This window comes from Anolis sagrei, chromosome 6 (genome assembly GCF_037176765.1).
Source record: "Anolis sagrei isolate rAnoSag1 chromosome 6, rAnoSag1.mat, whole genome shotgun sequence".
In the NCBI taxonomy this organism is placed as follows: Eukaryota; Metazoa; Chordata; class Lepidosauria; order Squamata; family Dactyloidae; genus Anolis; species Anolis sagrei.
The window spans coordinates 62,116,965-62,141,801 of NC_090026.1; the positions used below are offsets into that span (position 1 = coordinate 62,116,965).

The following is a 24,837-nucleotide window of genomic DNA, read 5'->3' on the forward strand; positions in this document are numbered from 1 at the left end:
AGTCCCTAAGATATAAAGGTCCTTGGCCATTTTGAGCTCTAAATGTCAGGATCAGTATCTTGTAAGAGATTCAATGTTCTATTGGTAGACTCAGATATCCCAATTCAAAGCGCATATTGTGGGGTTTCCCCCCTTGATATTTTGGGTTATACGGCTATGTGGAAGGGCCCTGAAGATGCCTGCCATAGATGCAGGTGAAACATCAGGAGAGAATGCTTCTGGAACATGGCCAGACAGCCCGGAAAGCTCACAGCAATCCAACAATCACAGCATTCTTTCCCCAGCTTTGAAAAAAGAAACAAGGCAGGGCTTGGTTTATATGTGGAAGGAATAGTGATGGGTTTTGACTTTTGGAAATGAAGGGGCTTAAAGCAAGAGCCTTCTCCTTTCCTTCCTCAATGACAGCAAAATGCACGCACCCCCTTCCCATGCATGGGTGTCCATGCGCTTGCTCCTTTCCTTTGGAAGAAAGGCCCTGCCCCCTTTCTCCCTCTCTCCCGCCTTCTCAAACTCCCTCCACTCTCCAAGGCACTGGTTGTGTCTCACCACAGCCATCTGTGAAGCCTGAGCTGGCTGGCACCATCCTGGTTCTTTCAGAAAGAATGCCTTCCCTTTAAAAAAAGAAAAGAAAGACAGAAGGAGGAAAAGAGAATGGGGAAGGAGGGGGAAGAGAAGGAGGGAGCCAACAAAGGAAGACAGGAGCAACAGCAACGGAGGATAGGAGCAATTCCCAAACAATCGGGGGTGCCTCAAGACCACCACTCGGGGATTCGCGCTATACGCAAATGCGTATCTTGCCTATTGCTTCAGCCACCTCTGACCATCATGTCTCCTCTCAGCCTTCTCTTCTGCAGGCTAAGCATGCCCACCTCTTTAAACCCACTCCTCTTAGGGATTGTTCTCCAGACTCTTGATCGTTTTAGTTGCCTTCCTCTGGACACATTCCAGCTTGTCTACATCTCCCTTCAATTGCAGTGTCCAAAATGGGACACAGTATTCCAGGTCTGGTCTGACCAAGGCAGAATAGAAGGGTAGCATGACTTCTCTGGATCTAGACACAAGACTCCTATTTATGCAGCCCAAAATCCCATTAGCTTTTTCAGCTGCCACATCACATTGTAGGCTCATGTTTAACTTGTTGTCCATGAAGACGCCTAACATATCTCAACTCTCTTCAGTTATTTCTGTCAATTTGTTATTTCTGTCACCTTATTCTTAAAAAAGTTTTGTATACTGGATAGCTGCTTTTCTTCAGTCCCTTCTTTTGATTTACTAATTATTTGTGCTGCAACTTACTGTTTTCAAGCTAGATATCACTCATTCTTTATCAGTGCATTACATTTTTCTTGCCTAAGTGTACTTTTAACATTTCTCCTCAGCTTGAGAGGGAGGGAAAAATATAAGAAGATTTGGAAGGCAAATGTTAAAAAAGGAAGTACTGTTGTGATGATTATGATTATAAAATTCAATTAAAAATTTTAAAAAGTCTCCTCAGCTCCAATGCTACAATGTGTATAGCTTCTTGCTTTCCCAGTACCATGAAAATTACAGGTGCACATCAGTTAATGCTATAGCTACATTCTTTTTTAAAAAAAAATAATCTTTATTAAATTTTGCTAATAAATAACATGAAAGGGGAAGATAGAGATAGTAGGGGGGGGTGGAAGGGCAAGGGGGGGTAGGACAGGGAAGGGAGCAGAACAGAGGGGATAGACACACAATACATACAGTACATTACATTACCTTCATAAGCGCACAATTACACACAATGCCTACATTACATTCCTACCCAAACAAATTCCCTCCACCGTTGTACCTTACCATACATACGTCAACCTCAAACTACATACACATTTACTCTAGTTAAAATACTTTTGACCTCCATTTAGTTTCCAGACAGAGATATCTTCCTATATTATCCGGTGGTCCTCTTAGGGATCACCTGTTTCACTTTTCCTCCGCACATAAATGACAAACCTATTAGCATCTCCCCTTTTCCATTCACAGACGTTTTATCCTTCAGCTTTACTTTTTTCATACTCCTCAAAGGCAGTCCAGTCTGTCTGTTTTATTGCTTTTCCTGAACAGTTTTTCAGCAGGAAAGTTAGCCTGTCCATATCCCTTATTTCTGTTAATTTATCCATCCATTCTTCGATTTTGGGGATAAGTTCATCTTTCCAGTGTCTTGCCAGTGTAATTCGAGCTGCCGTGGATATATATGTGAACAGAATATCTTCATTACTATTCAGTTTTAGATCTTCGTCTGTTAGATTAAGTAAGAAATACTCCGGCTTTCTGGGAAATTTTTTCTTTAATATCTTTTGCACCTCTCTCTGTATGGCTTGCCAATATTTGTTCACCACCGGGCACGTCCACCACATGTGGAAGTAGGTTCCAGGTTGCTCTTTACATCTCCAACATGAGTTTTTGTATTTTGGGTACATTACGCTCAGCTACATTCTTGAACATTACTTCTTTAACAAATATAAGAGGTACCAGAGGCAGAAAGAGGGATATTGTTGTACCATTTGTGGGTTTTAAAAGTAAGCACCATATTCTTTGAGTAAGCAATATATTCTTTTACTCAATTTGTTGGTTTCTTTCTCTACCTAGGCTTCAAGTCCAGTATGTACAGAACTGGAAACAGTTGTGCTGGATTGGCTCGGCAAGATGATCGATTTGCCACCAAAGTTTTTGGCTGAGAAGAATGGTCAGGGGGGTGGAGTCATCCAGGTAAGCTTTTCACTTAGTTATTTGTTGGTATATGCTGCAATCAAAGTAACATGTATGTTCAAAAGAATTGTCCATAATAATATCATTTCAATTCCTTCTACTTTTGAGACATCTTTTCACCAGCTTGTACTTATTCAGTCAAAACAGCAACCTCCTCATGGAAAAAGCAAGTCTCGTATTTTGCTATTGATTGTAAGACACAGCCCAATTTTGACACTCCATTTAAAGGGGAAAGGTATTTTTGATTTGAGGATGTTGTTGTTGTTCATTCGTTCAGTTGCTTCCGACTCTTTATGACCTCATGAACCAGCCCATGTCGGCTGTCACCACCCCAGCTCCTTCAAGGTCAAGCCAGTCACTTCAAGGATGCCATCCATCCATCTTGCTCTTGGTCGGCCCCTCTTCCTTTTTCCTTCCATTTTCCCCAGTATAATTGTCTTCTCTAAGCTTTCCTGTCTTCTCAGACTCTAGAATAGGTAAAGGTAAAGGTAGTCCCCCTGACATTAAGTCCAGTCATGTCTGACTCTGGGGTGTGGTGCTCATCTCCATTTCTAAGCCAAAGAGCCAGCGTTGTCCATAGACACCTCCAAGGTCATGTGGCCGGCATGACTGCATGGAGCGCCGTTACCTTCCCTCTGGAGCGGTACCTATTGATCTACTCACATTTGCATGTTTTTGAACTGCTAGGTTGGCAGAAGCTAGGGCTGACAGCGGAAGCTCACGCCGCTCCCTGGAATCGAACCTGCGACCTTTCGATCAACAAGCTCAGCAGCTCAGTGCTTTAACCCACTGCGCCACCGGGGGTTAGAATACACACCTTTTATTTGAGCCTTGATTTTTGAAAAAAAAAAATTTAATACTTGCACAACTTTACTTCTTTGTATCATTGCCCAGCTATCCTGTCAAGACCCTAGAAAGCCTCCCCAGTGCCACCAGTGTGGTCAATACGCTTGACTTGTCTATTCCAGGATGCTGCTGGCCTTTGTTGCTGTCCTTGTCTTAGTGTTGCCGGGTTTGTTTTGAAAGGAGAGCATCAGGAATGATAGAATTGAAGAATCTCTTTTCTTTTAGGAGCAGCAAAAACAAGCTGCTTCCATCTTCTACATTTACTCCTTCAGATATTTCAAGATAGCTATCATGTCATCAAGCCTGGTTTAGAAAAGGCAGAGGAACGAGAGACCAGATTGCCAATATCCGCTGGATAATGGAGAAAGGCAGGGAGTTTCAGAAAAACATCTATTTCTGCTTCATTGACTATTCTAAAGCCTTTGACTGTGTGGATCATAATAAATTGTGGCAAGTTCTTGGTGGGATGGGCATCCCAAGCCACCTTGTCTCTCTCCTGAGGAATCTGTACAGGGACCAAGTCGCAACAGTAAGAACTGACCACGGAACAACAGACTGGTTCAAGATTGGAAAAGGCGTATGACAGGGTTGTATCTTCTCACCCAACCTATTCAACTTGTATGCAGAACACATCATGCGATGTGCAGGGCTTGATGAATGCAAGGCTGGGGTGAACATTGCTGGAAGAAACATTCACAACCTCAGATATGCAGATGACACCACTCTGATGGCCGAAAGCGAGGAGGAGCTGAGGAGCCTTCTAATCAAGGTGAAAGAAGAAAGCGCAAAAGCCGGGTGGCAGCTAAACATAAAAAAACCCCAAGATTATGGCAACAAGAATGATTGACAACTGAGAAATAGAGGGAGAAAATGTGGAGGCCGTGACAGACTTTGTATTTCTAGGTGCAAAGATTACTGCAGATGCAGACTGTGGCCAGGAAATCAGAAGACGCTTACTTCTTGGGAGGAGAGCAATGTCCAATCTCGATAAAATAGTAAAGAGTAGAGACATCACACTGGCAACAAAGATCCGCCTAGTCAAAGCCATGGTATTCCCTGTAGTAACCTACGGATGTGAGAGCTGAACCTTAGGGAAGGCTGAGCGAAGGAAGATCGATGCTTTTGAGCTGTGGTGTTGGAGGAAAGTTCTGAGAGTGCCTTGGACTGCGAGAAGATCCAACCAGTCCATCCTCCAGGAAATAAAGCCCGGCTGCTCACTGGAGGGAAGGATACTAGAGACAAAGTTGAAGTACTTTGGCCACATCATGAGGAGACAGGAAAGCCTAGAGAAGACAATTATGCTGGGGAAAGTGGAAGGCAAAAGGAAGAGGGGCCGACCAAGGGCAAGATGGATGGATGGCATCCTTGAAGTGACTGAACTGACGTTAAAGGAGCTGGGGGTGGTGACGGCCGACAGGGAGCTCTGGCGTGGGCTGGTCCATGAGGTCACGAAGAGTCGGAGACGACTGAACAAATGAACAACAACAACAATCATATCATCTCTCAGCCTTGTATTCTTCAAGTTAAACATATCTAATTCTCCACAATCATACTTTAGAAGGCTTGGTTTCTCCCAAGAGTGTTTTAATTGTATATTCTTGCATGGCCGGGGATTTGACTAGATGACCCTTGAAGAACCTTCCAACTCTATGATTCTATATAAGCAAAACCCTTATATCAGGGGTCCCCAAACTAAGGCCCATGGGCCGGATCTGGTCCCCTAGTCATTTTCCTGGCCCCTGCTCTAAACTTCAGACTACCACCACCATTTGCACCCTTCCGTTACCACTACCCTCTTCTCACTCCTTAACTCTCTTTTCCTTTCCTCCATCCCCCTCCAAAATTGATGGAATCTTCTCCACTTCCTCTTGCTTCTTAGATCCCCTTTCCTTTCCTCTCCCTGTTCCCCATAAATGGAGAGAAATCATTTCCAGGCTATTTACCTTCCCTCCAAAACAGAGGGGGGAAGGAAGGGAGAAAGAAACAAACATACAAAAGAAAAGGAGGTTGGAAAAAGAGATGGAAGTACAAAAGCAAGAAAGAAAAGTAGAGAGTAAAGGAAAAGAAGAAAGGTAGAAAGACAGATGAGTAGGAAAAAGAGAGGGAAGGAATGCAGAAAGTGTGGCATAGTGATTTGAACCTCAGACTGTGACTCTCAATCTACCAGGTGACTTTAGCCAAGTCACACTCTCTCAGCCTCAGATGAATACAAAGGCAACTTTCTTTTGACTAAATCTTGACAAGAAAACTCTGTGGTCGGGTTGCATTAGGTCACCCTAAGTCTGAAACAACTTGAAGGCACACAACAGCAAGAACACACTCTAGTCTAGTCCTCCAACTCTGAGAGACCATGAAGTGGCCCACTGCTTTAAAAGTTTAAAGACCCCGGCTGTTCTGCCCCCATGCTATCTTAACTACTTGGAAGGTGAACAGGCTGTGCAGGGAACAGATCGGAGACTATATAGTTGAACCAAAAAAAAATTTATTAACTAACAAGAATTTAAGACTTTCTCTCTTCCTGAATCTCACTACAAAATCTTTATGAGGAGAGGTAAAGTCTTTGAGAGATAGACACAGTTTTGGCTAAACTAAGGCTCTTGAATGTTTATTTCTTCTTATTGTCACTTTCTTGTATGGTGTTCAGCTATCTCTAAGATGGTCTGACTAAACTTGAAAACAGATCTGACTAAACTTGAAAACATGCCTTAGTCACCTCCAGATTAGACTACTGTAATGCACTCTATGTGGGGCTGCCCTTGAAAACGGCCTGGAAATTTCAATTGGTCCAACGAGTGGCGGCCAGGTTGTTAACTGGGGCTCCTTACAGGGAGCGGTCAACCTTCCTGTTTAAGGAGCTCCATTGGCTGCCCTTCATCTTCGGTCCCAATTTAAGGTGCAGGTTCTTATCTACAAAGCCCTGAACGGTTTGGGACCTGCCTACCTGCGTGACCGCATTTCTGTGTACAAACCCACATGATCTTTTCGATCATCTGGAGAGGCCCTACTCGCGCTCCCAAATCCATCGCAGGCGCGATTAGTGGGGACGAGGGAGAGAGTCTTCTCGGTGGTGGCCCCCTGACTCTGGAACTCACTCCCCAAGGATATCAGGCACGCCCCAATTTTGGCAATTTTTAGGAGGAGCTTGAAAACGTGGTTGTTCCAGTGTGCCTTCCCAGAATAAGGAAACTCCCAGCAATAACTCCCTAATTGCACCTTATTAGTGATCCAGAACTGTCTGTACACCCCATTCTTTTCCGAAATTCTATCCTAGTTATATTTCACCTGATCTTATCCAGCATTATTTTAAAATTTTTAACTATTACATTTGGCCCAGCCATTGGTTTTTAAATGTTATTGTGTTATTGTCGATCTTTACTGCCTATTTTTTGTTTATGAGCTTTATTTTATTGTTTCGTATTACTGCTGTTGTTGTTTTTTGCTAATGTATTGTGGGCTCGGCCTCATGTAAGCCGCACCGAGTCCCTTGGGGAGATGGTAGCGGGGTATAAATAAAGTTTTATTATTATTATATTATTATTATTATTATTATTATTAACAATAATAATAATATGAATGAAGGTTACAAAGGACCTTTGCCAGAACTTGACCCTTCTTTCACAATTTCGAAATTGAAATAAACCTCTCTGAACCTCTGTTAGGTAGTGAAGCCTTATGTCAGTAAGGTACTTCCTTATGTGGGTTGAAATTGTCCTTTTTACTTCTTGCAATTGCTTGAAAAATGTGTTGCTGTTGCTGAGCAATTATGTCTGTTTACAAAATGGAGTTGCTGACATTTTCAATTGGCAGTTCTGGATTGCCTATAATTTTGGAAGATGCTGTCTCTGCCGCTGCCAGTAATTTGTGGAGCTGATCCTGTCACCTTTTGGTCACAGCAGTAATAAATGGAAGGAAGGACATAACAAAAGTGGGCTTTCTATTGGATTTCCAATCATTCCTTGCTGCAAGACCAGATAAATATTATGGATGTGTCCTGTGGAGATGGATGCTGAATTACCTTAGAAAGGCTAAATCAATATGAAACAGGCTCTTGTTGCCTCAAAGATGATACTTGGAAAGAAAATGCAGCGATGAAAGAAAATGTCATATTGGGGTGACTGATGCCGCATTACTTATCAATATTTCTGCACCCTCGTCACCATAATAACATTTTTTCTTAAAGTGCAAGGAAAGTAAAATGAACAATTTATGTGTTGTGTAAGAACTAACCATTGAAACAGGCTTTCGTGACTAGTTGGGAACATTATTTTTGCTGGATGGCATTGTCCAAATGTGCTGGTATGTCTGTACCAGGAGCTCCAACTTTATTTTCTTTCTATTAAGTGTTTGCATGCATTCCAAAGTTTCAGGGATTCTGCAAAAAGGTGGCTTCCTTTGGTTTGCAGTCATAGGGCAAGCCACCTGTCTATCATTGTTAAGTTTGGATCCGCCCCTTCTCCCAGAGAGATGGGAAGGGAAGAGGGGGGCATTTTTAGTTAGTCTTAGTGAAGAAAGCTAAGTTTGAGGACGTGGACAAGCTTCACCTGCAGAAAAGCTTCATTTCTTAAGACATTTCGGGGGAAGATTCCCAAAGCTCTGGCTGGGAGCTTGCAGCCTCTCAGCCTTACAGCATCTGAGGGAAACAGCCCTAAAGTCTTAAAGAAATTCCAGAGGGAAAACAGCTTTACAGACCCAAAGAACTCCAGCTGGAGAATCTACAAGCTTTGTCTGGTAGGTTTACTTGGTAGCTTGGAATCGGTAGTAGATCCCACACCAACAAAACTTAGATAACAGACAGCCTGGGAGAGGTTAAAAAAGAGTTTTCCTCTCAAAGTATAAGAACAATTAATGAGGACAGTTGCCTGTCCCTTGTGGACAAGATGAAGAAAGCCACCAGTTGATTTAAAGCCTTGAAGCATTTGTTCGACTCATTGAAGATTTGAGAAATATCTGTTTAATTTGTTCAATAATCAAACTAACTAAAGACCATTTCTTCAGGAAAATCCTTGAGGGCCTCTTTCGTGGTGCCCTGGCTTTCCGCTGGGTACAAGGTGCACGTCCTATTTCAAAAGGCAATTATTACAGGCCCAGTGCGTGACACCAAATGAATCTGTGTCTTCTTCCCAACAGGGCACTGCCAGTGAGGCTACCTTAGTTGCAATGCTTGCAGCTCGCACCAAAACCATCCATCGTGTCCTATCAGAAAATGAGAAGCTGACTCCAGAAGATGTCATCGGCAAACTAGTGGCCTATACTTCTGAACAAGTGAGTACTGACCAAGGAAACTATAGTGTGGACCGATGTCCCTCTATCTTGTGTGGTTCCTCAGGGAGCCATTCTCTCCCCCCTGTTGTTTAACATCTATATGCGACCACTTGCTCAGCTGGTTCGAGGTTTTGGGCTTGAGTGTTACCAGTACGCTGATGACACTCAGCTAGTGCTGAAGATGGAAGGCTGACTGGACTCTGTACCCGATTATTTCCATCAGTGCCTCGAGGTCGTTACTTGATGGCTGTGTGCCAGCAGGTTGAGGGTGAATCCAGCAAAGACGGAGATCCTATGGCTGGGTCAATCGGGCAGTGGGGATATCCAGCTGCTTACCCTGGATGGCGAGGTGCTATGCCTGTCATCATTGGTAAAGAGTCTGGGAGTCCATTTGGACCCTCTGCTGACGATGGAGGCCCAGGTCTCCACCGTTAGAACAACCGCCTTTTAAAATCTGCGGCAGGCTAGACGGCTGGCTCCCTACCTGTCCAGGGACAACGTAGCTACGGTGATCCAGGCTATGGTCATCTCAAGACTGGACTACTGTAATACCCTCTACATTGGCCTTCCTCTGTTGGTGATCTGGAAGCTCAAATTGGTACAAAATGCAGCTGCTCGGCTTCTTGCTGGAATTCCGATGAGATGCCACATAACACCAATCTTACTACAGCTGCACTGGTTACCAATTGAGCACCGGATCACTTTCAAAGTGATGGTACTCACCTTTAAGGCCTTGCATGGTCTGGGACCGTTGTACCTGAGGGACCGCCTCACCCCCTACCAACCCCAGAGATCCCTCCGTTCTGAGGACCAAGATCTATTGGAAATTCCCAGTGTCAAGACCTTGCGTCTAACAGCAACCAGACGCAGAGCCTTTACAGCAGTGGCACCATCACTCTGGAATACTCTGCCACCTGAAGTCCGTGCCTTGTGGGACTTATCAGCTTTCCGCAGGGCATGTAAGACATACCTGTTTTGACAGGCCTTTGATTTTTGATATTGCTGTTTTTAAATTGTTTTAAATTGTGTTAGATTTTAGCCTGTTCTTGTAAGCCGCTCCGAGCCCCAGGGGAGTGGCGGCATATAAGTTCGAATAATAAACAAATAAAATAAAAATAATGCATAAACAATGCATACTCAGGGTCCGCTATGATATAAAGACCAAGAGCTGACGGTCTGTTTGGTACATAGCACTAGTAGAATCAGGATGCCAGTTAGGTCCTCCATGATCGCAAAAACCTGATACAGATGTTTCCTCAGCACTCTAGGGCAGGGTTTTTGTTTTAGTGGGGTGGGGTTGGGAGATATGGTTACAGATGTGGCGCAGCTGGCTGGGAGTCAGCTGCATTAAGATCACTACTGACCCAAAGGTCATGAGTTCGAAGCCAGCCTGGGTCGGAGTGAGCTTCTGACCAATTTTGCAGCCCGAAAGACAGTTGCATCTGTCAAATGTAGGTACCCCATATGCAGGGAGGCTATTTTAACTAATTTACAACACCATAAAAATCTTCAGCAAGCATGCAAAGAATGAGGAAGTACTTCCTCAGTGTCACAAATGGACGGTGAAGTGACAGCTCCCCTGATGGCCAGAATACCTTCATCAAAAGCTGGAATGTTAAGTAGCCCTTGTGTCTCTCTATATACGTTGTGTGTCTATGGCATTGACTGTTTGCCATGTATATGTACATTGTAATCCGCCCTGAGTCCCCTGCGGGGTGAGAAGGACAGAATATAAATGCTGTAAACAAACAAACAAATAAATAAGATGAAGGAAGCAACATGATCCATCTTAGGTACACCCTTGGATTCTGGCCAATGCATTTCATCCACCAGTTTGCTTTTTCATTCATTCTGAAGGATGCATACCTTTGAAAAGCAAACTGCGCATTATGGCCAACTTGCTTTGCAATAGTAGTGTTTAAATTTCCCTTTTTCTCAAGAAAATGGAGCTCCAGGGTTCCAATCCAGAAGACACCTCATATTGAAGTTCTGTAGTAGTTTCCTCCTAGGCATTGCCACCCTGTTTCCATTAATTGTGCCAAAAATTTGTATCCAAGATGAGCTGAACCACCCAAACTGGGCTCTACAGGCCAATGGATACTCCACCTCAGACATCAGAAGAGTTGCAAGACCAAGAACAAGCCACGAGAGTAAAGATGATGATCCACCCAGAGGAAAAGTGTTCTTGCCATACATCAAGGGAACCACTGACCGCACAGGGAAGCTGATTAGGAAACACAACATACAAACCACCTACAGACCCACCAAGAAAATCCAACAAATGCTACGTTCAGCAAAGGACAAGAGGGATCCTCTCACTTCTGCAGGAGTCTACCGTATTCCACGCAGCTGTGGACAAGTCTACATAGGGACCACCAAACGTAGCATTGTCCAAACACGAATCAAGGAACATGAAAGGTACTGCAGACTACTTCAACCAGAGAAGTCAGCCATAGCAGAGCACCTGATGAAGCAACCTGGACATAGCATATTATCTGAGAACACAGAAATGCTGGACCACTCTCACAACCACCATGTCAGGCTACACAGAGAAGCCACTGAAATCTACAAGCATGTGGACAATTTCAACAGAAAGGAAGAAACTATGAAAATGAACAAAATTTGGCTACCAATATTAAAAAACTCAAAAATTACAACAGCAAAACAACAGAGAGTAAACAATCAGGCACATCAAATCACCTCTCAAAGAAAGCTTCCCCCAGGCACTTCCAAGCCATTAAATGCTAATCAAAGTGGTCAGTTGAAACATTCACACCTAGCTCCAGCAGACAAAAGTCCTTTGTCCCACCCTGGTCTTTCCACAGATATATAAACCCATTTTCCTAATTCCAACAGACCTCACTACCTCTGAGGATGCTTGCCATAGATGCAGGCGAAACGTCAGGAGAAAATGCCTCTAGAACATGGCCATACAGACCGAAAAAATCTACAACAACCCAGTGTATCCAAACTGCATTTTATCAGCAGCAAGATAGCAATTTGGAGACAGGAAATTGGGGTGTAATGGGTACAAGGTCATGGCGTAATGCTATGGAATAATGCGAGTTGTAGTTTTTCAAGGTCTTTAATCTTCATTGTCAAATACTGCTGGTCCCTTACCAAAGTACAAGGGGCATGATTCCATAGCATTAAGCCATGGCTTAAATTGGTGTTAAACTGCGTTAATTCTATAGTGTAGATGCACCCTGAGCTCTTGGAAGAAGAGTAGTTAATCTGCATATGTTCCTCCAGTATCCTTAAGTCAACTCTCCATGAACAGAAAGGAAGCTGGATTAGATGAGTAAGCAGGCCTTTAAGCCAGCGGGCCATGAAGAAGAGCCCTGGGAAGAAGAGCACCTTATCTGCAGATCTTTTCCAGAAGCCTTTGCTGAAATTGCTGTGAGCAGAAATGAAGCTCAAAAGTAAAAGATAGAGGATCTCACAAGGCCGGGAAGATATTGGAAGTGAATGACTAATAACAAAAATGGTGCTGTTGTGAGAAATGTGGCTTCTTAGGCTATGGTCTTCACTTTTTAGAGGAAAGACTACTGGTTACAACATAATAATAATAATAATAATAATAATAATAATAATAATAATAATAACAATAACAACAACAACAACAATTTATTTATACCCCACCACCATCTCCCCAAGGCCAGGAAGATATTGCAAGTGAATGACTAATAACAAAAATGGTGTTGTTGTGAGAAATGTGACTTCTTAGGCTATGGTCTTCACTTTTTAGAGGAAAGCATACTACTCCTCTGTTGCACCAGCTCCACTGGCTGCCAATTAGCTTCCGAGCACAATTCAAAGTGCTGGTGTTAACCTATAAAGTCCTAAACAACTCCGGCCCAGTTTACCTGTCCGAACGTATTCTCCCCTATGAACCATCAAGATTGTTAAGATCGTCTGGAGGGACCCTGCTCTCAGTCCCACCAGCCTCACAAGCGTGTCTGGTGGGGATGAGGGACAGGGCCTTCTCGGTGGTGGCCCCTCAGTTCTGGAACTCTCTCCCACTGGAGATCAGAACTGCCCCTTCTATCTTGACGTTCAGAAAACAGGTGAAAACTTGGCTCTGGAAATTGGCATTCCACGAGTGAGTCAATATTATGTGATATGGATGGATGATGACGAACAACGATTTTATTGTGACAACTGACCATTGTACTTATATGACTGCATTTTGCTATTTTAATGTTTTTAGTTTAATATGCAATATGATGTTTTTTAAGGCCTGTTTGTGATATTACTGTTGGAAACCGGCTAGAGTCTCTCGATGGAGGTGAGAAGACTGCAAAATAAAAATAAAAATAAAAATAAAAATAAAACCAAAACCAAAAAACCAAAAACCAAAAAACCAAAAAACCAAAAAACCAAAAAACCAAAAAACCAAAAATTAAAAGTTAAAAATTAAAAATTATTATTATTATTAATAATAATAATAATAATTTATTCCCTGCCACCATCTCGCTATGGTCTTCACTTTTTAGAGGAAAGACTACTGGCTACATAATAATAATAATAATAATAATAATAATAATAATAATAATAATTTATTTATTTATACTCCGCCACCATCTCCCCAAGGGGACTCGGGGCAGCTTACATGAGGCCAAGCCCAACAAATAAATCAGTACAACAATAAAGCAAGCAAGCAATAAGACAATACAGCAAGATTTGCTTAAAAGATGTCAATAAACAAGACTTTAGATGTGCAGAGTTTGGGAAATAAACAAATTGAGCTATAAATCCTAATCCAGGAAGATAAATATGACTTTTTAGGTGTTAAATAGATTTTTTTTGTCGTGTCAGGAGCGACTTGAGAAACTGCAAGTCGCTTCTGGTGTGAGAGAATTGGCTGTCTGCAAGGACGTTGTCCAGGGGATGCCCGGATGAATTGATGTTTTTATCATCCTTGTGGGAGGCTTCTCTCATGTCCCCGCATGAGGAGCTGGAGCTGATAGAAGGAGCTCATCTGCCTCTCCCTGGATTCCAACCTGTGACCTGTCGGTGTTCAGTCCTGCCAGCACAGGGGTTTAACCCACTGCGCCACCGGGGGCTCAGTTAAATAGATTAGAATATAACAATTGAAGGAAATAATCTGTTCAAAAAGATTGGATAGGAAAGAAAAAGAGAGAAGTAGCATTGTAGGTCCAAGACAGATACACTTGTACAGACCTTATTAAAAGGGAGAGATAAGATTTCAAACAGTTTTTTTTCCCTTAGAGGAGGTGCACATGTTGGCCAGATAGTCAAATAATACCCACATTACAGAGAGATTTCTCAGTGCAATATTGGGCAATGAGGAACTTCTAAATCATCCTCGCTATCCAAAAACATGTAAAGTAAATTGGCCTTTTGCTTGTGCCAAAGCAATCGCATTTCCACAATGTGATTAACATTTAATAGCTACCTCTATAGAGGGCAAGATTCGGAAGAGCTTTGAACTTAAATGAAAAGCAACATTTTACTTTTTTTTTCAGAGTGCTAATTCTGCTAGAGGAATCCAAGATGACATTTTATTTTCTAAATGTCAAAGGCATGGCAAAAACAGGTTCTTTTAATCTTCAAAATTCGGATTTTCTTTTTAAAAATAATCATTTTTTCAGCTTTTGATTTTCCAGTTTTAAAAGTAGCCACGCACCCTTTAAAAAAAAAAGCAATCAGCATTTAACTGCAGAAATTCACCACTAGACTTGATGATATATTAGAAGAAACTATTTCATTGCTATGCTTTTCATAAAAGTGAGTGTTGCTATCAGCAACATACAAGTGGCCAAGAGAGCTTCTTCGTGGTCTGTGTGAATCACACAAATGGTGTGATGGTACGCTGGGGGTTGAAGGAAAGCAAACAATCTCCACATCAATACTGACAAAGAAACAACAAGAAGCACTGTTTACCCACAAGCATAAAGAAATTACATATATATATACAACTGAGAAATAGAAGGAGAAAATATGGAGGCAAAGATTACTGCAGACACAGACTGCAGCCAGGAAATCAGGAGACGCTTACTTCTTGGGAGGAGAGCAAAATAGTGAAGAGTAGAGACATCATACTGGCAACAAAGATCTGCATAGTTAAAGTAATGGTGTGCAGAAGTTATTAATACTTTGCATGTTTTAAACTGTATATATATGTGTTTGGGTTAGCTACAGTAACACTGGAGCAGCCTATTTCAGAGAACCTCAGTCAGCATTACCATGGAGACCAAGGCAAGCTGGCAGAAGGAGAAGTGGGAGGAGCCAAGTGGAGAGAGTTTTGAAAAACAGACAGTTGGAGAGTCAGTTAGGAGTTGATTTTGTACCCGAGAGGAGTAAAAGAGGGGAAGTGAAGAGTAGAGTGGGAGAATGAAGTGTGAAGCAAAGAATTGTGGCTTTGGGAAGCCTGAATAGCTACTGGAGGTTTCTCAGTCTAAGGAGGCTGAAAGGAGAAACATAGCCAATTTTCTTTAGTCAAGGGAAAGGCTAAAAGATAAGCTTGTTAATTTATTTGATCAAGGAAAGATCAAATAGGGAAGATAGTCCTGTACTGAAACATTGTTTAGTAATAAGAGCTTCACCTCAGTGAGATACTGTGTAACCTGACTTGGCCACGGTGGTACACGCTTTGGTCACATCCCGCCTCGACTACTGCAACGCTCTCTACGTGGGGCTGCCCCTGAAGACGGCCCGGAAGCTCCAGCTAGTCCAGCGCGCGGCAGCCATGTTGTTAACTGGAGCGGGACGCAGGGAGCGCACAACGCCCTTGCTGTCCCAGCTTCACTGGCTGCCGATTAGCTACCGGGCCCAATTCAAGGTGCTGGTGCTAACCTACAAAGCCCTAAACGGTTCCGGCCCAAAATACCTTGAGTACCGCATCTCGGCCTACCAGCCCACGAGGACCTTGAGATCATCCGGGGAGGCCCTCCTCTCGGTCCCGCCTGCCTCACAGGCACGCTTGGCGGGGACTAGAGAGCGGGCCTTCTCGGTGGTGGCCCCCCGGCTGTGGAACTCCCTCCCTGCCGAAATTAGACAGGCGCCCTCCCTCATGGCCTTCCGTAAGGGCCTGAAAACCTGGCTCTTCGGAAAGGCCTTCAAGTAAGTGCTATGTTCGGAATGACCACCGGAATGAACTATGACGATGAGACTGATTATGACCCAAACAAGACGAAGCGGATTTTTAGTTTAATTAGCTGTGTGTTAGTAAGTTGTGTGTTATGATCCTGATTTACTGTAACTGTTGTCTTTATGTTCTATGTTCTGTACACCGCCACGAGTCGCCTTCGGGCTGAGAGTGGCGGTCAATAAGTGCAAATAATAAAATAATAAATAATAAATAACCTGGAAGAGTGAAATGTTTAACTAACCAAGTATTATTCAAAGTTCTATAAATTAAGTTACAACTTGTAACCACATGCTTTGTTCTCAATAAACCAGTTATCTTTTGTTGGAGACAGTCTCATCTCCATCCATTCTGCGTCTGTATTGCCATATCTCACAGTAATACCTCATATCTCACGTTGGTGGCACTTACCATTGATTACATATAACAATTGGCCTCCACTATACCAGTTGGTGGCAGAATTCAGAGAAGTAAACAATAAATCTCCCTCTACTCTCCTGTCACACGACAGCAGCGTGTGCTTTCTCTCCACTCTGATCACCTCCTCGCAAATGGTATTCCCCAAAGTCACCTATGGTGATGAAAGCTGGACCATAGGGAAGGCTGAGCGAAGGAAGATAAATACTTTTGAACTGTGGTGTTAGAGGAAAGTTCTGAGAGTGCCTTGGACTGCCAGAAGATCCAACCAGTCCATACTTCAGGAAATAAAGCCTGATTGCTCATTGGAGAGAAGGATATTAGAGGCAAAGATGAAGTACTTTGGCCACATAATGAGGAGACAGGAAAGCTTAGAGAAGACAATGATGCTGGGGAAAATTTAAGGAAAAAGGAAGTTGGGCTGACCAAGGGCAAGATGGATGGATGACATCCTTGAAGTGACTGGATTGACCTTGAAGGAGCTGGGGGTGGTGACGGCCAACAGGGAGCTCTGATGTGGGCTGGTCCAAAAGTCTGAAACGACTGAACGAATGAACAACAAAACCAGATTAAGGCCGCATTGACCCTGCTAGACCATCACCTCACCCTCCATGTTGCTATTCCAGAATGCTGGAATAGCATATGATCTCCTTACCTTGGTGAGCTGGTCCATGAGGTCACAAAGAGTTGGAAACGACTGAACGAATTAACAACAAGAAACCAACACTATCTCATTATTTCCCAGATCACCAGACTGGGCCACAGAAACATGTGGCAGGGGATGGCTAGTATTACTATAAATAAATGTTACAATTTATCTGGTCTTTATTCCCCCTCAAATCCAAATAAAGAATGAAAAATCTTCTTAGTATTTTTCAGATCTAGCGTGTGCATGAAGGGCAACAGGATATAAGGAAGTATGTAAGATCATAAAATAGTACACTTATGTGAGACAAGAAGATTTGCTTCATTCTTTATAGCCTTTGAATACTCACTATGCAGTCTCAGCCACAATTCTGAATCAACTGTATACCTCTTCCTGGCTCTCTCTCCCCCTTCTCCACTTTGAATGGTAAATGTCTGATCCTCGATGAATAATGACAGCCCTCCCTATCTGTTGAAGGTCATGGGATTTTTCTGTCTGCACAAGGATTTGCCTTAAGATGTTTCTGACCTTTCAAAGAATTTAGTGGCGGAACCTGTGATTCCTTCCACTATTGTGTACTGTGTACTTTCTCCTTTCACAATGGAGTGACTCAGTGATAGAAAGAAAGGAAGTCCAACTCAAGCATGTAGCTGGAATACGAAATGACAAACAAGACGCATTAGGCCATTTTACCCTTTTTACTTTGAAGTGTAGTTGAGTTAAGAAAACAACAGCAGTGTAGTTTGTACAGAAACACTATAAGAAGTATGTATCCACATAAAAATACAGTCTGGCAACAGAATATGATATTAATATATATGCACATAGAGATATTTTCTATAATCAGAATGTGTCAATAAAGTAAGAACAGGTTATTTATTTATTTATTTACAGCTTTTATATTCCGCCCTTCTCACCCCGCAGGGGATTCAGGGCGGGTTACATTGTACACATATATGGCAAACATTCAATGCCAATTTTTGACATACAACCATATACAGACATACACAGAGGCTATTTAACTTTTTCTGGCCGCCAGGGGAACTGTCGCTTTCATCCTCCATCTGCGACGCTGATGAAGCACTTCCGCATTCCCCGCATGCTTCCTCGCTGGAATGCTTTGCTGGAGTCTTCTTTATGGCCTCATAAATCAGTTAATTTAGCCTTCCCACACTTAAGGTGGTACCTTATTTTCCTACTTGACAGATGCAACTGTCTTTCGGGTTGCAAAGGTCGACAACAGGCTACACACAATTGGTTGGAAACTCACTCCAACCCGGGCTGGCTTCGAACTCATGACCTTTAGTCAGAGTGATCTTAATGCAGCTGACACTCAGCCAGCTGCGCCACAATCCCAGTGCATTCATTTGTCTGAATTCATTTGCAAAGTTGTTGCAAAGTCAATGTTGCTGTATAGCAAATAATTGTGCTTACATTGTTGTGGAAGAACAATATCTATAAAACATGGTGGAAAACTACTATCATTTGTTTTAGCCTCAATTAAATATGGAAGTGATATACTTGTTTTAAAAGATGAAATGAGATTTTAAACTTTTGTTTAATGCACTATATGTTTGTAATTCCCCAACACATGCACTTGTGATCTTAATTCAGGGTATGTTTCCCTGCTTGTAGAAACTGGGCTAGTGGAGACCAGTCATGTGTACCTGGCTGTTTTTCTGCTTGGCTTAATGTTCCATTGGAAAAGATCCTATCTGAAGAAATGGCTGCCTCTCACTCTGCCCCATTCTCATTGAACCTGATCCTATATCCTGCCCTCCCCCCCCCCCCCGGCCGCCATCAACAGTGTGATGTGGCGGCAAAAAAAGCCAATGGGATTTTGGCCAGCATCAATAGGAGCATAGTGTCTAGATCTAGGGAAGTAATGCTACCCCTCTATTCCACTTTGGTTAGACCACACCTGGAATATTGTGTCCAATTCTGGGCACCACAATTCAAGAGAGATATTGACAAGCTGTAATGTGTCTAGAAGAGGGCGAATAAAATGATCAAGGGTCTGGAGAACAAGCCCTATGAGGAGCGGCTTAAGGAGCTGGGCATGTTTAGCCTGAAGAAGAGAAGACTGAGAGGAGATATGATAGCCATATATAAATATGTGAGAGGAAGCCACAGGGAGGAGGGAGCAAGCTTGTTTTCTGCTTCCCTGGAGACTAGGACGCGGAACAATGGCTTCAAACTACAAGAGAGGAGATTCCATCTGAACATGAGGAAGAACTTCATGACTATGAGAGCTGTTCAGCAGTGGAACTCTCTGCCCCAGAGTGTGGTGGAGACTCCTTCTTTGGAGGCTTTAAAACAGAGGCTGGATGGCCATCTGTCAGGGGTGATTTGAATGCAATATTCCTGCTTCTTGGCAGGGGGTTGGACTGGATGGCCCATGAGGTCTCTTCCAACGCTTTGATTCGATGATAGCTCTTTGGGGCCTTTTCAATGGGATGGACAATTTACAATTTACCGGGGAAAGGCCAAAGAAAATCTTTGTTCTGGATCCTAATGGTAACTTATCCTGTTGTAATCCCTCTATTATTATTATTATTATTATTATTATTATTATTATTATTATCTTTATTTGTACCCTGCTAGCATCTCCCGAAGGACTCGATGCGGCTTACAAAGGCCAAGGCCTTAAAACATAACATAACAATACACAACCTAAAGCAAATCAAAAACAGTTAAAGCAATATTAAAACAAGCAATAAAACAATACACACACACACATATACATACAAATAATATATGTACAGTGTGTATAGGAATTAATGCTTTTTTAAGGAACCATAGGTTGGCCCCCCAACAGTCTAATGGACTGTGAACCGGCCCACTGCTGAGAAAATTTGAGGAGCCCTGCTCAAAAATATCCACATAATATTGTTGTTCATTCGTTCAGTCGTTCAGTCGTCTCCGACTCTTTGTGACCTCATGGACCAGCCCATGCCAGATCTCCCTGTCAGCCGTCACCACCCCCAGCTCCTTCAAGGTCAGTCCAGTCACTTCAAGGATGCCATCCATCCATCTTGCCCTTGGTCGGCCCCTCTTCCTTTTACCTTCCACTTTCCCCAGCATAATTGTCTTCTCTAGGCTTTCCTGTCTCCTCATGATGTGGCCAAAGTACTTCAACTTTGCAGTCTTCAAATGATGATCATGCACAGTGTATTTGCTTTCCTTCAGAAAAATTTACTTATTTCTTGGGTCCCACAGAACTGTAAAATATTGGTGGAAATTTTGTAAGAAAAAGTGACATTTAGGATAAAAGATGTCCCATTTTATTTGCAGGCTCATTGCTCCGTTGAAAAAGATAGTTTGATTGCTGGAGTGAAAATTAAACAGATACCCACAGATGAGAAGTTTGCTGTACGTGGATCTGCTCTAAGGAAAGCTATAGACAATGATAAAGCTACTGGACTCATCCCATTCTTTGTAAGTGCTGGTTTCCCTGTCATTTTTAATTATTATAATGCTCAGTTAAAATTGTTAATAAAAATTCAACTAAAATTTTAAAGTGTTGAACTAACTTCCTGCTCTGTGCCTTTAACAGAAATATGATTTCAGGCCACAACATACCCCCCCCCCCCCTATTTTTAATGTGTAATCAATCATTTTACATTGTTCATGCAATTTTATGACGGTTCCAGATAGAGCCATACTTCAGATGAATGTTTATTTTTTTCTGTTTTATTAGCACCACAGAAAATCTATTTAAAATGTGCTTCCATCTAAACAAAAAACATTTTAAAGGTATTTTACAGTGCAGAAAAAAATTGCAGAACTGAAGCTGAGTGGAAGGAATTGTCCGTAGGAAAGGGTGAATCATGATATGGGCAGTTTTTTTCTTTCTCTAGTGCTTAACATGCATTTCTGATTTCAAATATAGCAAGAAAGGAAGAGCAAGAAAGGAAAAGGAAAGAAAAACAAGTTTCTGAATAGACTCACAAACAAATCAAGGCCAATCTTAGATTGTGCAAGCTCAAGGGGGCAAAATAACAACAACAACAACAACAACAACAACAACAACAACAACACTTTATTTATATTCCGCCCGTCTCACCCCGAAGGGGACTCAGCGCGGATCACAGTACACATACATGGCAAGCATTCAATACCGCTTTGTATAGACAATACACAGACAGACGGAACAGAACAGGAGGCACCATGGAAGGTTGGGCTCGAGTCCAGGGAGTGCTCTATCCTCTATGACAAAGAGCGGTCAGGACTTCCTCCTTCCTTTGGGTCACCCAGCATTTTCTGATCTTCTTTCTTTATGGCGTTGTAAAACACCTCCCCTGCTTTTAGCGGTACCTAATTTCGCTAATCACAGCTAAATCTGTTTTCGAATTGCTTAGGTAAACAATGAGCTAAGCTGACAGTTGGCAGTTCACGCCAACGCAGGGATTCAAACTTGCAACCTTTTGGTTGATAGATCTTATAATTGCTGACGATTTACCAGCTGTGCTGAACCTCTGGCTCAAAATGGGAGAAGGGTCGTAGCTGGGCTCCATACAGGGGTTGTGCTACTGGTTTGGCTTCAAATAGTTTGAGAGCTGCAGGTATGAAGTGCCCCCCTCTTGACTTGAGGTATTTTAGAATGGCAGTTGAGCTCTTTTGTGCAGTCTCAGCCATGTGGTCTCCATGGGCTTTTCCGCTACTGCAAGAGTGGAGAGCTCGATTTTATGTCTGTCTATGCTCCAGGAGTGACTCTTGGGTTTATGGCAAAATGCCATGATTTTGGTTTTCTGATAGTTAAGTTGCAGCTGATCTGCTTGGCAGTATTGTGTTAGTGCTCCCAGTGCTTTTTTAAGACTAATATGTGTTCTTGAGAGTTAGGAACAAGATCTGTAACGTAGAGGAAAGGCAAGATAAGAAAATAAGAGTGGAAAAGGGTAAAGGAAGGGTGAAAGGGCAGAGAAGAAGATAAGAGAGAAGGGGACATAAGAGCTCGTGAAGGATCCGAAAAGGGAAGCAAGTAGGAGATATAAAGAGTAAGAAGAGGAGAGGAGAATAAAGTGAAGAAAAAGGAGAGGATAAAAATTGTGGTGGTGTGGTTGGAAAAAAAAAGAGAAGAGAAGAAGAGAACACACACACATATACACACACAAAAAGGGAGTAAAAAATAGTAACAACTAGAATAACAATGTATGGTACAAAAGGGAAGACCCCACAACCTGCAAAGCAGCAAACAAAGAGGGACTCACTGACGTAGGAGACAGGACTTATTAGACACTTATTAACTTGAGGATTATTGGAGGAGAGGGAAATGATGATTTGAAATGTGTCTAATTGGCACACCAAAAATGAACCACTGAATTAGCAAAATTATAATTTTTAAAATGACTAAGCAACACCAACTAACACAATCAGAAAACAACATGGATAATAATGGGTTGTTGTAGGTTTTTCCGGGCTATATGGCCATGTTCTGGAGGCAATTTTTCCCCTGACGTTTCGCCTGCATCTATGGCAAGCATCCTCAGAGGTAATGAGGTCTGTTGGAAGTAGGAAAATGGGTTTATATATCTGTGGAATGACCAGGGTGAGACAAAGAACTTTTGTCTGCTGGGGCTAGGTGTGAATGTTTCAGCTGATCACCTTGATTAGCATTCAGTGGCTTGGAAGTGCCTGGGGGGAATCTTTTGTTGAGAGTGATTTTATGTGCCTGTTTGTTTCCCCTGTGTTGTTTTGCTGTTGTAATTTTTGAGTTTTTAAATACTGGTAGCCAGATTTTGTTCATTTTCATGGTTTCTTCCTTTCTGTTGAAATTGTCCACATGCTTGTGGATTTCAGTGGCTTCTCTGTGTAGTCTGACATGGCAGTTGTGAGTGGTCCAGCACTTCTGTGTTCTCAAATAATATGCTGTGTCCAGGTTGGTTCATCAGGTGCTCTGCTATGGCTGATTTCTCTGGTTGGAGTAGTTTGCAGTGCCTTTCATGTTCCTTGATGCGTGTCTGGGTGCTGCGTTTGGTGGTCCCTATGTAGACTTGTCCACAGTTGCATGGTACACGGTAGACTCCTGCAGAGGTGAGAGGATCCCTCTTGTCCTTTGCTGAATGTAGCATTTGTTGGATTTTCTTGGTGGGTCTGTAAGTGGTTTGTATATTGTGTTTCCTCATCAGTTTCACTATGCGGTCAGTGGTTCCCTTGATGTATGGCAAGAACACTTTTCCTCTGGGTGGATCTTCATCTTTACTCTCGTGGCTTGTTCTTGGTCTTGCAGCTCTTCTGATGTCTGAGGTGGAGTATCCATTGGCCTGTAGAGCCCAGATGAGGTGGTTCAATTCATCTTGGAGAAGGTGGGGTTCGCAGATTCTTTTTGCACGGTCTGCCAAGGCTTTAATTGTGTTTCTTTTTTACTTGGGTGATGGTTGGAATTTTTATGTAGATATCTATCTGTGTGTGTGTGTGTGTGTGTGGGGGGGTTCTGTAGATGGTGTGAGCCAATTGTTGATCTGGTTTACGGATGACTAGGACATCTAGAAAAGGCAGTCTTCCTTCATTTTCTTTTTCCATGGTGAACTGGATGTTTGGGTGGATGCTGTTCAGATGTTCCAGGAACCTGTTGAGTTCTTCTTCTACATGGCTCCAAATAGTGAAGGTGTCATCCACATATCTGAACCATGGATAATAATGTTCTTTCCAAACAGCACAGCTGGATGCTCTGATGTCAATGGAGTGGTGAATCTGCCCTGGGATTGACTTTGAAAATGGTAGCTATTGTGAGTGCTTGATCTCTTTTGATGCAGATCATGTGAAACTCCTTCAAAATTCGTACTATAACCAAGAGGAGATTCACTGCTGAAGTGATAGTAGAGTTACCAGCTTCTCCAGCTTGTAATCACAAATTTGACCCAAGAATTGGACTACACAGTACTCAGTTGTTTGAAAATATCCCTATATGAGCCTATTGAAGATATCCTTGTATGAGCTCTGATGTCTTCAGAAGAGGTTCTTCTGTCTACCCCACTACGTTCTTATGCTCATTTGGTGGAAATGAAGGGGAGGACCTGCTCGGTGGCTGCTCCCAGATTTTAGAACTCCTTAGGGAGGCTACAGGGGTCCTGTTGAGTAGCAACTTTCCTGTTGAGTAGTAACTGTTGAGTAGCAACTTTCCTATTTCATTCAGATTTTAGGCATTCATTATGGGTGCATCGATTAAGGGCACATTTACTACTAACTGGGGGTGAATCTGTGCCGTGGTGGTTGCACAACGCACAAACTGATGAGAGTTAATGCAGACTTGGATCACATTAACAGAAGTTATGGGATACTCCAGAGCATCCCCAAAACTCCAAAGTAAACTGTGACTTTGGGCATGTGTAATCAGCTGTGCTGCTTCCTATGCTGCATCTGTCTTGCCCTATCGAGCCTGGTACCTGGAGTGACAATATGCAGAGCAACAAGCTGATTGGAGAAGGGAGGGAGAAGGGAAGGAGCGATTCATCCTTTCCACTCTCTCCTCTCTTGCATCCCCTTCTCGCACTGGCTATTGTATTCTTGAAGGTTTTCATGACCAGAATCTCTGGTGTGTTGTGTGGTTTCCATGCTGTATGGATGTGTTCTAGCAGCATTGTCTCCAGACGTTTCACCTGCATCTGTGGCTGGCATCTTCAAAGGAGTGCTGGTAAACTAAGAGTCTTTCCTCATTGCCCTAAGTTCTCTGATATTTCATAGTCCCTAAATGGCCCTTCATAAATGACAGGAGGAAGCTCTGCTGAATGACCAGAGGCGGGCCTAGGTAATTTTCAATGGTAAGCAAACAGCATTTTGGCGCTCCCCCCCCCCCCCAACCAATCACTGATATATATTTTCT

General features: G+C 42.7%; 2 protein-coding genes across 3 annotated transcripts in view; both read left to right on the plus strand.

Annotated features, from left to right (window-relative positions):
- DDC (dopa decarboxylase) overlaps positions 1–24,837 on the plus strand; it is an 89,390-nt gene that overhangs the window by 25,132 nt on the left and 39,421 nt on the right. For both annotated transcript variants that reach the window (XM_060781516.2, XM_060781517.2), the window contains exons 4-6: positions 2,614–2,733; positions 8,707–8,841; positions 20,310–20,453. In XM_060781516.2, coding sequence (XP_060637499.2) covers positions 2,614–2,733; positions 8,707–8,841; positions 20,310–20,453 — 399 coding nt within the window. The remainder of the gene's footprint in view (positions 1–2,613; positions 2,734–8,706; positions 8,842–20,309; positions 20,454–24,837) is intronic.
- LOC132778501 (aromatic-L-amino-acid decarboxylase-like) overlaps positions 1–24,837 on the plus strand; it is a 167,920-nt gene that overhangs the window by 25,130 nt on the left and 117,953 nt on the right. The gene's annotated exons all lie outside the window — the stretch shown is intronic.